Below are 12,408 nucleotides of genomic sequence, written 5' to 3'. Positions count from 1 at the left end.
TCAATTATTATTGTTTTGGTGACTGAATTGTATAAAGTATCAACAACTGTTTCTATATTTTCAGAGAAATGTGTGGAATTCCAAAAACTTAATATGAGCAATGGAAGTCTGATATTCGCCAATGCCACATCCCCGGTCATGGAGTTTTGGGAGTAAGTACAAATTCTGCATCAATCACTAAACCTCAGCTGCTTCTAGCTTCTGTTATCAAGAGTATGTCAGCAGATTGTTGCCCCCCCATCTGAGAGCAGCATAATGTAGGGGCAGAGACCTTGATTCCAGCCACATGTCATTTACTGGGCTGCTTGCTGCAGTTTTGATAAAGTAACAGTTTTCTCTGCTGCAGATCAAGCAGTTATCTGAGTACTGTGTATAACCCCACCCACACCACTGATTGGTATATTTCTGTGTATAACCCCACCCACACCACTGATTGGTATATTTCTGTGTATAACCCCTCCCACACCATTCATTGGCAGCTTCCTTTGTATAACCCCTCCCACATCACTGATTGGCAGCTTTCTGTGTATAATCCCGCCCAGATCACTGATTGGCAGCTTTCTCTGTGTAAAATCACCCACTCCAGTGATTGGCAGCTTTCTGTAGATTTTCAACAAGTGAAGATCTGACAGCTCTGACTAATTGCTCAGCATACTGCAGCTGCAGTGCTCGGAACTACAGGCCGGTTCCTGGATACATGGATAAGGCAAAAAAAAGATTTGTGTCCAGCATCTGCAAATAAAGGACTTTGCCTGAAACACGTAGACCAGTCTGTCCATGCTGTCTATGCTTGATTTTATCATGTTTTAAACCGATTCAATAAAGGTGTGATTTGGCAGCTTTCTTTGTATAACCCCACCCACACCCCTGATTAGCAGCTTTCTGTGTATAACCCCAACCACAGCACTGATTGGCAGCTTTCTTTTTGTAACCCCACACACTCCAATAATTGGCTGCTTTCTCTGTTCAACACTGCCCACACCACTGATTGGCAGCTTTGTGTGTATAACCTCGCCCGAACCACAGAGTAGCTGCTTTCTTTGTGTTACCCCACCCATGCTAATAATTGGCAGCTTTCTCTGTATAACTTCGCCCACACTACTGATTTGCAGCAGTCTATGTATAACCCCACCCACACCACTGATTGGCGGCTTTTTCTGTTTAACCCCACCCACTCTACTAATTGGCAGCTTTCTTTGTACACTGTGCATAGCCAGGTAGTATAAAGAATAAACTGCAATTTTATCAAAAGACAGCAGGCAGCCCAGCAAGTAACACATCGTTGGAATCCGAGTCTTTCTCTACACTATGCTGCTCTCAGATTAGGTGACAAAAACCTGGTGACATATTCCCTTTGAAGGTGCTATTAAAATATTTCCGTTTTCGGCCTCAGACCCTTCTAGGCCCAGCACAATGTATCTGTATTGCCCAGAGTGTTTCTTTTTGGCTGCGCAGGATGACTAGCTTTGTAAGAAAAATACAGCATGACTGTGACAATGTGTCGGGAGAGGTTTTTGTCATAGGTGTCTCTCCAGCTCCTGCAGAACCTCTTGTTTCCTGGTGATATATTCTTATTCACATGTACCCTTTAATTGTTCAGTCTGGTCCATTTTTTTTATTACAAATTATTGATTAAACCTTCAGTCGGCGGTATGTCCAGATTCATCAGATTCCTCACCTGGGGTGTCAGTTTTGAGAATTGGCGGCTTTGCACATTCATTTATTTGTGGTGTTCAGTATTCAATGTCAGATTATAGGTTCCAAGAAAAAAATCCATATGTGGCATTCAGTAACTTTCATAGAAAAATCCTTAATCCGTAAATGTAGTGGTGAAGAGACCACATTGCGGCGGGAGCCTGTGGCCACTTCTCACACAAAGCGCTTTCTTAAGGCATCCCGCCCTGTAATTGCTCGTTAGCTCGCCTTTACCTCCTCGCTTCTCCAGGGCCGGACATTATGGTTTTGCCATATTTATTTTTTTCTTTGTTGCTCTTCTTTTATTTTACAGCTCAGTCCTTTGTTTTTTGTTTTCTGCATAATTTCTTATTGCTGATGTAATGACGTGTAGGTAATCAGGTGCCGATCACGTGCGGGGGGGGGGGTGAAATCTGAGGACAGAAGGGGTGATGTGATAAGTCTCAGAATCTCGGCAGTGATGTATCCATGGTGTAAAGTACATACAGTATCTGCTCTGCAGGATCGCACAAAGACCTGGAGCCCAATTCACAGAGGAGATTGCACCCGAATTATGGCAAAAAGTCCTAAAAAGTTGTACAAAAATGTTATGCGTTTTGTGCCACATTGGGTGGAGCATGGCGCCGGCCGGTCTAGTCTATGTCTAGTCCATGGAACGTTCCACCACTTTAGCAGCGTAACTTACACCAGACACATATCCCGGTCTCACACTAGAGTCCATCTCTGGCAAACGCGCGCAGCACTTCTACATTTTACCTAATTTATGAAATTGCGTCTCTTAATGAACTGGACGCATCTCGCTCCTGCGCGTCCCTTTAGTAGGAATGCCGCGTACAATGCAGGTCTTAATACATTGGCCCCAGGGTTTACTACAGAAGGAAATTCCCAGAAAATTGTTTCCGTGCTATGACTGTGCAGGAGATGGTAACCTCTGTATGAGAAAATCAGAGGGAAACGATGGAACAGGACAGAGTTGTATCAAAAATTGTATTCAAGGTGGAATGTTTACTACAAGTGTCACAAATAATGATGGACGAGCGTGCTCACTCACCATTAGTCACAAACAGTGATGGACGAGCGCGCTCACTCATCATTAGTCACAAATAGTGATGGACGAGCGCGCTCACTCATCATTAGTCACAAATAGTGATGGACGAGCGCGCTCACTCATCATTAGTCACAAACAGTGATGGACAAGCGCGCTCACTCATCATTAGTCACAAATAGTGATGGACGAGCATGCTCACTCATCATTAGTCACAAATAGTGATGGACGAGCGCGCTCACTCATCATTAGTCACAAAGAGTGATGGACGAGCGCGCTCACTCATCATTAGTCACAAATAGTGATGGACGAGCGTGCTCACTCATCATTAGTCACAAAGAGTGATGGACGAGCGTGCTCACTCACCATTAGTCACAAATAGTGGTGGACGAGCGTGCTCACTCACCATTAGTCACAAATAGTGGTGGACGAGCGTGCTCACTCACCATTAGTCACAAATAGTGATGGACGAGCGTGCTCACTCACCATTAGTCACAAATAGTGATGGACGAGCGTGTTCACTCACCATTAGTCACAAATAGTGATGGACGAGCGTGCTCACTCACCATTAGTCACAAATAGTGATGGACAAGAGTGCTCACTCACCATTAGTCACAAATAGTGATGGACGAGCGTGCTCACTCACCATTAGTCACAAATAGTGATGGACGAGCGTGTTCACTCACCATTAGTCACAAATAGTGATGGACGAGCGTGCTCACTCACCATTAGTCACAAATAGTGATGGACAAGAGTGCTCACTCACCATTAGTCACAAATAGTGATGGACGAGCGTGCTCACTAATCATTAGTCACAAATAGTGATGGACGAGCGTGCTCACTCATCATTAGTCACGAATAGTGATGGACGAGCGTGCTCACTCACCATTAGTCACAAATAGTGATGGACGAGAGTGCTCACTCCCTATTAGTCACAAATAGTGATGGACAAGAGTGCTCACTCATCATTAGTCACAAATAGTGATGGACGAGCGTGCTCACTCACCATTAGTCACAAATAGTGATGGACGAGCGTGCTCACTCACCATTAGTCACAAATAGTGATGGACAAGAGTGCTCACTCACCATTAGTCACAAATAGTGATGGACGAGCGTGCTCACTAATCATTAGTCACAAATAGTGATGGACGAGCGTGCTCACTCATCATTAGTCACGAATAGTGATGGACGAGCGTGCTCACTCACCATTAGTCACAAATAGTGATGGACGAGCGTGCTCACTCACCATTAGTCACAAATAGTGATGGACGAGCGCGCTCACTCATCATTAGTCACAAATAGTGATGGATGAGCGTGCTCACTCACCATTAGTCACAAATAGTGATGGACGAGCGTGCTCACTCACCATTAGTCACAAATAGTGATGGATGAGCGTGCTCACTCATCAAGAGTTACAATTGCTACATGTGCAGCTTTGCGTGAAGTATGAGGAGCAGCGTTTTGGGGTATTTGTAGAACCTTTGGCTTAATCCATGAAGCAATTTTTGCCATTTTTCTAATATAAAACTGATTGAAATCTTGTATAATTTTTGTTAAACTCATAATTGCACAAACATTTTGTGACTTTTGTCGTTTTGATGCCAGTCCTGGCCAGCCCCAGATCTTTTCTGAAAATCATGTGGGGCAAAGCTGGGAGAGGTGGAAGCGGAGAGGGGCGACACACTCAATTGTGACAGAAATGTTCCCTAATGTGTGACTGGAGGACATTCCCTGCGCAGCGCTGCTGACAATCGCCTCTAATGCATTTAACACATTTTAATCCAGAGCGAACTTCATCAAGGCCGGTGCATAAAGCTGGTGTCACACATAACGACGACGACAACGACGTCGCTGCTACGTCACCATTTTCTGTGACGTTGCAGCGACGTCCCGTCGCTGTCGCTGTGTGTGACATCCAGACGCCAGTCTGGATGAATCGGGGCTGTGGACTTTGCTTCTGCAATAGTAATTTAAGAGGAATCTCTCAGCCTGATTTTAGACCTCAGCCTATTGTCATCACCGAAAGTACCTGTAGTGATGACGACTTCCATACCTTTATATTACAGATCTGTGTCTTTGTTTTTTGAAATTCATTCACAAATTCTTCTGCAAATGATCTCGCGAGTGCAGGGAAACAGTCTGCAGTCAGAGCTCTCCGGCGCATGCGCAGGAATGTATAAGTGGCATTGCTCTGCGTCTCTCTGATCTGTGACTGACGTCTTGCTCAGACGATGTCATTACGGTTCACTTTCAATGGTTATCACTGTACTGTATATAAGGCAGGACGGTGGCTCAGTGGTGAGCACTATAGTTCCTCATTTTTTGAATTATAAGACAAACTTTTCCTCCTAAAAATTTGGGAGGAAAATGAGGGGTGCATCTTATAACCCAAATGTTACTTACCTGGGATGGTGGAAAAGGGTTGCAGGAGTAATGCCGCAGGCGTTGTGCTGGGGCTGCAGGACAAGGGCACTTTGCTGTGCTGGATCTGCAGGCGATGTGATGGAGCTGCTGTGCTGGGGCCACAGGCCGAGGGCGCTGTGCTGGATCTGCAGGCGCTGTGCTGGGGCTGCGGGACAAGGGAACTTTGCAGTGCTGGATCTGCACGCGATGTGATGGAGCTGTGTTGTTCTGGGGCCACAGGCCGAGGGCGCTGTGCTGGATCTGCAGGCGCTGTGCTTGGGTTGCGGGACAAGGGAACTTTGCTGTGCTGAGGCTGTGGGCGCTGTGCTGGGGCCACAGGCCGAGGGCGCTGTGCTGGATCTGCAGGTGCTGTGCTGGGGCTGCGGGACAAGGGAACTTTGTTGTGCTAGGGCTGTGGGCGCTGTGCTGGATCTGCAGGCGCTGTGTGGGGCTGCGGGACAAGGGAACTTTGCTGTGCTAGGGCTGTGGGCGCTGTGCTGGATCTGCAGACGATGTGATGGAGCTGTGCTGTGCTGGGGCTGTAGGCGCCATCCTGAAAATGTCGTTGGTGCGGACTTCAAAATAATGGCTCCTGGAGTCGGCACGTCCGCAGATGGAGCTCTTGGCTCAAGATGCACACGCGCCACCTTCAGGCGCCATTTTCTTTACGTCTGCTGCTGTGAGAGCAATGGGCCGTAGGTGGTGCGTGCACAGATGAGATATTGAGCTGAGAGCTCCATCTGTGCACGCACTAACTCCAGGCACCATTGTTTTGAAGTCCACAATGCCAACATTTTCAGGATAGCGCCCGGAGCCCTAGCACAGCTCAGCCCCAGCACGGCGCAGCCCCAGCACAGCGCAGCTCCAGCACATCGCCTGCAGCCCCAGCACAGCTCCCGCACCACCACCCTATTCCACCACCGCCCCTGCCTCCTGTGACCCTGTTTGACCACTGCTGCTGCCCGCTCCCCGTAAGATACCACCAGATTGTAAGATGGACCCGATTTTTTTTTACATTTTTTTTTCCTCTAAATTTGGGTTGTGCCTTATAATCTGCTGCGTCTTATAAACCGAAAAATACAGTACATATACAGCAGCACCGTGACTCAGTGGTGAGCACTATATTATACAGTATATAGGGCAACACGGTGACTCAGTGGTTAACAGTGTGCTAAATAGGGCAGAATGATGGCTCAGTGGTCAGCACTGTAGTCTTGCAGTTCGGGAGTCCTGGGTTTAAATCCCACCAAAAACATCTTGCAGGAGTTTGCATGTTTACCCTGAGTTTGTGGGTTTCCGTTGAGTTTTCCGGTTTCCTTCCACACTCAAAACACTGCTAGGGAATGTAGATTGTGAGCCTCAGTGGGGAAGTGATGATCACTCTGTGGAATATATTGGCACTAAATAATGAATGCATATCCATCATATGCGGGGGCTGCACATGCGCAGATGGATCTTCCAGCTCTAGTAATGTGATCAGTTATGTTATTGTGCATGCGCAATCTCTGGAATGATGGAGGCTGCGCAACATGTCAGCTGTGGGAGCAAATCACAGAGAAGAGTAACCTGTCAATCACTGGCAGGAGGTCGGCGCCAGGAGGAGCAATAGGTGGGAAAAGCAGGAGAGCTGTAAGTGCCGACCAAGTCCCTGCACCTGTGAGCTCATCTGCAGAAGAATTTGCCGATGGGTTTCAAGACAATGGAGACCAAGATCTGTAATATACAGGATGGAGTCATCACCTTTACAGGTACTTACTCTGATGATGGTACTTTGGGGTATAAAACCACTCCTGCTACTGCTCGCACCCTCTCATCACACACTGGCTGACAGACTGCAGCTGCATCCCCCTCCTGCCCCATTTCTCTCCTCTCCACTGTTTGACTCAATGTTACTTTGATATTTGTGGAAATGTACAAAGAGCAGGAGGAAGAGTAAGTCGGGGGACCATGCCAATTTCCCCAATAACATGTATTACACATCTGACATCTTTAGAGCGTCTTGTTTATGAAATAATACAGTTTATCGCTTTCCATCATTTGATGCTGTTACTAATTCCAGCAAAAAAACAACAAAAAACATGTTTTCTCCAAACGTGCTGGTGACAGAACAGTAGTTTAATATGAACAAATGCGGCCAAGCCGATCCGTGAAGCGAGTCCAAGCATCGGAGGTTTGTGCTGGAAGCCAGCGCGTCTCTTATTAATTTTTTCCTAATCATCTTCCCTGCCAGGCTTGGCCCAGATCTGAGTGAGAATCCGAACCTGTGCTCGAGCCTGACTCACGCGCTAATTACCATTGTGGAATTCCCCATCGTCTCCTTTAATGTTGCCTCTAATTGGAATTATACCAGCAAGTAAAAAACGAATATTAATTCTTATCTCCTCACTGTTGGAATATTAATTGGTCTTTAAAGTTAATTTAAACAATATATATTAATTCTAATCTGAAGCTCTCACTGTTTAATGCCACTTACAAAGAGTGATGACTCACGGGACATCGGCGACATTCTATGGCATAGGAGTGACATTAGAGGGGTTTCACACTAAATCCCCTATAATGATGGGTGGGTTCTCAGAGGTGAGGGGCTCCATGTACATGTATCACTTATTCTTGTCTTACGTTACAAATCTCCTTTATAAGGAGCCTGTTATAAGATCCATGCTGCCCGAACGAAGGGCCGGATGAAATCCCAACAAGGGCCACCATTATACAATATGTTTCAGAGGAAACTTTTTACAAAGATGTTTGGTGCAAAACATTGGATCAAGACCCTGGTGCTTCAGAGAGCCTCAAGGACCAATGAGAAACTCCTATAAGCCGCATATGATAGGGGCCCGAACACAAATATTTTTATTGGGGTCCAGGACAGATCTGTTATTTTTTGGGGACAAGGCATATACGGTAGTAAAGCTGTGCTTTATTCCATAGCATGCATTTTCATATTGCAGTGCAATTCTGGTTGGATGGATAATTGTGAGGATGCAATAACCGGATAGGGGTCTCAGACTGCCCCCTGGGGTGTCACATGTCCATCCTCTCAATTATTTTCCTATACAGAAATCAATTAGCATTTTACAGACATTTTGGGATGTGGAAGTTTCCATTAATAAAGAAATGAAAAAGAAAAGTTTTGCCCCCAACTTTATCCATAACTGTAGCCTAAACTCCAAATTTACAAAATCTAAAGGATTGATCAGCAGCCGACAGTTCGGAGTCTGGAGAGATCTTGTGAAAGATTTTCGCATAGGATTACATTTACACAGTTAACGATGGTGTGGTCAAATTAAGAATGCTTTATTCCTGGGCCCCTGGCCCTATCCTGCCTCAATAGCAAAAACAAATAAAAGAGACCCCCTTATAGGCAGGGATTATATAAACCCATGATTTGTGGTGTCCCAACCTGAAAATGGGGGGACAGGGATGGGTTTATACAGCAGCGTAACGTGAAGATCATGAGCCCCGATGCAAAATCTCCAACAAGGCTCCCAACTATCTGATTTCTCCAATATTAATAGTCATTTCATAGGTTGCAACCTGTTATCGTTAATATTGGAGAAATGAGATAGTTGGGAGCCTTGTTGGAGATTTTGCATCGGGGCTCATGATCTTCACGTTACGCTGCTGTATAAACCCATCCCTGTCCCCCCATTTTCAGGTTGGGACACCACAAATTCAATGCATTTATTATGCATTCTCCTTTCATACGATTTGCAACTTTATTGATAAGTAGCAAATTGGTTTTGGTGATAACATTTGTATCACCGAAAAAAAGAAAAAAATATTCTAGAAGCGATCGCTTTATTGGATAACTAGAAAACTGCTATTTGTTACCTTTGGGAGCACAGAGGCCCCTTCATCTGACAAGTTTACAGATTTTTTTTCTTTTTTGGAGCATAAAATATTGTATCTGGTGACAATGTTATAAACTTATCGTTTGGTTGGTCTGATCCTGTTTTGATATGCACAGACCTCTGCAGCTGTAATTGGTGCATGGTAATTTCTTTGTGTGATGTACTATATAAGCTGGTCACATGATAAATGAAAACAGAAACCTTCAGTACACCACATTTGGCTGTGCTGCGTTGATTTCTCCAAGCGCTTGTAAAACAAAACTTATTAATTTGGAGTTCCAAGGGCATAGAAGTAGAGTATTTCGCTCACAGGTCATTATTTTGTCTGTTTCAGTTTTTATGTCTAGTTTCGTACGTTTTTTGTTTATACTCAATTCATTTTCCTATTTTCACCTTTTTTTCCAGTCTATTTCTTATGTGCTCACTTGTTTGTTTGTTTTTCCTTTGTGAACTGAATTTAGCAATTCCAGATGTATTTACCTGAGTTATCAATTGTGACTTTTTGGAAAATCCGGTCGGTCTAAGTAAACTTCTTGCATAGTTCATTGAAATAATTATACATCACCTCAACGCAGGCCATTGTTTATATACTCACGTATTTTGCCAAAAAACATTTTATACGACAATTTATACAAAAACACATTAAAAAGGCCATTCCTAGAATATAATCTGTTTGAATAAAGCCCCATAAACTCTAAAATCAAACTGGAAATGTAAAATGTCAGAAAAACGGTTTATACCGTGCGTCATATTTTATGCATGTGAAGCCATCGTATCTGAGCATAGGGATGGCACCTACAGGTTGCTCGCGACTTATAATGTAACGCGGTATGCCTCTAATCTCACATATGGATCACATAGACTTTTCAGATTCTGGTCCAGGACAAGGAAGAAGGCAGAGGCAGCAGCCTAAGGAATCATTGAAGAAGGGAGGAAGAATTTACGGCTTGAGCATCTACTTTTAAAAAGTTACATAATGTGTGTAGTTAAAAAAAAAAGTACAAGTCCTTCAAGTTCAACTGTGGGAAGGGAGAGAATAAGGAGAAAGGCATAAACCATTGTGCCCTCAAAGGGCAAATTGTTCCCTTGTGATCCTAAGATTGAATCGACTGCATCAATAGTGAAAACAAGAACTTTACACATGTACTTAAGCATCTAAGCCTTTTTTTTTTTTGACCAGCTCTGAGGTCGGCTAATAGTTCTCATGGTGAAGACCACCCACCTCGCTCCAGCGCCTCCTTTCTATGAAGTGGTGCTCAGAACTGACCTTCATGATCCACTAACGCTAAGTAAAGTGGTAGAATTACGTCCCGGTCCTGCAAGTTGTAAAACCGATTGAACATTGCACCTAATCGGCTTGTATTGCTGCCATGAGAAAGTCTGAAGGGCCCTTCTGTTTAGTGCATTAGTGAGCGAATTTCTCTGTGTGTGAAGCAATGTGGTCAACCAGGAGCTTAGAACAAGACACAAAAGCAGGATTCAGCACTAACGGACACCTTCGGGAACGCTCGATGGACCCAACCTCTGCCGTCAGTGGACATGGTGCTGCTCAACTTAAAAACACAATATGAATATAACGCTTATCACTACCTTATGGGGTCGCATGAACAGATGGGTAGTCAGGAGAACCAGGGTCTGGTAACAGGAGGTCACGTATAATCATAAGGGGTAAACAGAGATGTAGTCAGGGCACAATCCGCGGGTCACAATACAAGAAAAGCACATAATAGTGTGCCGCCCCAGTGTCAGCAGCCGAGCTGCTCGGATCCAGATTGGTTAAACGTAGCTCGTCCCCGAGCTCCACTTCCGCCTTGGGTAGCAAAAGGACCGACTGCTCCGCAGCCGGGGTTGCAGGGTCCGGGTGCTCTGCCTCTGAGGACGGACCCGGTCTGGCCGGTGTCGGGGTGAATGCTGACGTGACCAGGTCGAGGGACAGAGCCGGGGTTTCTGCAGCTGGGGTTTCACTTAAAGGCACCGAAGGTTCCGCTGCCGGGGTAGAAGTGGGCAGCTCGCCGAGGACAGGGTTGGTAGCGGTGGTGTGCTCGATGGGAGCGGGGGCGGTCCAGATCCCACAGCCGCATTGGACGGATTAGGGTAATCAATAGGGACTGGGTAACCGCTTACCCTCTTTTCACGTGGGATCTCTCACGGGCTCGCACCGCCATCACCAGGCTCCTCATCTCTTCCCTCCAGTGATCCAAGATGAACAGGAACTGCGTCCGCATCTGTGTCGCCCTGGGCAAGCCAGGGGACACAGGTCACACACCACCACACCCCACACTCCAGGTAGGCACATCACAGCTAACCTACAAATCCTTGTTGCCTTCCTCCAGGAGTCTGATGATGCACACCAGGGGGTGGGCCAGGTGGTTGGCTCCGCCCACCGAGGAGCTCACAACTCTGGAGGCAGGAAGTAACCAGGCAGAGTAGCCCGGGAAGGGCAAGAGTGAAGTTGAGTTAAGTAGAGGAGTTAAGAAAGTGAAAGTGAAAGTAGGAAAGTGGAAGAAGAGGAAAGCAAGTGAAGTGACAGAAGAGAAAGACAGCCTGAAGGGTCCAGCTTTGTGGAGGGCCAGAACAGCAAGGTCAGCGACGGCGGTGACTGTCTGGAGGGGGACCGTTTGGAAGTTCCTGGAAGGACCCCATTGGCTGTGTGCCCGGTGGTCTGGAGCAGTGTTCCGAAGGACAGTCAGCACCAGGGCAGGGGCCTCTCGGACCCCGGCAAGGCTAGGATTCGCCAAATTTGCCGAATCCGTCAGTGACGGGGACGCAGATCCCCCAACAACCAAGTCCCGATTGAAGGCAACAGCCCAACCTGAACCGGAGAGACACCGCCACCGCCACGGCACCAGTTTCTCAGGGCCAGCGCCTGCGGGCAAAGTGTAGAGCTCCTCCGGCCCAGATTGCAGTCGGGGAGCGGGTAACCGGAGGGAATCCACCGCTACCACAAGTCAAACATAGGTGCAAGGAAGAGGGACATCACCGTCACCTACCGGGAGTGCAGGTGCAGCCGTCTGTGGGACCGTCCTACCAGCCGTTTGGTTTACCGTACAAACTGTGTCCACGTCTCAGGCTGAGTGAGTACCACAGTGCCGCAAGGCACCGCGCTGCCCCCGCGTCCCTGCGCCCACCAGGCCCTACACTTTACATCTCATCACTGGGCCCCGGGATCACCAACCCCTACCCACGGAGGGGCAACACAACACCTGGCTGCTCCGCATCACCATCCCCGGGACCCCCATACTGAGCAGCGGTGGTGCAATCACCACAACCGTGGGTGGCGTCACGAACTATAACAATCCCCACACCCAACAAACACCCCCTTTCACTCACGGGCGAGGAGTGTGGCTCGAGAAACCCCGGGATCCGGCCCACAGCTCGAGCCACCAGGAGCAGCTGCCGGACCCGAGCAGAAGG

General features: G+C 46.9%; 1 protein-coding gene across 2 annotated transcripts in view; it reads left to right on the top strand.

Moving 5' to 3' along the window:
- The window catches only part of SLC6A11 (solute carrier family 6 member 11), a 216,876-nt gene that overhangs the window by 100,353 nt on the left and 104,115 nt on the right, over positions 1-12,408 (top strand). For both annotated transcript variants that reach the window (XM_075321267.1, XM_075321268.1), the window contains exon 5: positions 65-152. In XM_075321267.1, coding sequence (XP_075177382.1) covers positions 65-152 — 88 coding nt within the window. The remainder of the gene's footprint in view (positions 1-64; positions 153-12,408) is intronic.

Source organism: Anomaloglossus baeobatrachus, chromosome 8 (assembly GCF_048569485.1).
Source record: "Anomaloglossus baeobatrachus isolate aAnoBae1 chromosome 8, aAnoBae1.hap1, whole genome shotgun sequence".
NCBI lineage: Eukaryota > Metazoa > Chordata > Amphibia > Anura > Aromobatidae > Anomaloglossus > Anomaloglossus baeobatrachus.
This window is presented reverse-complemented; position numbering and strand designations above follow the sequence as displayed.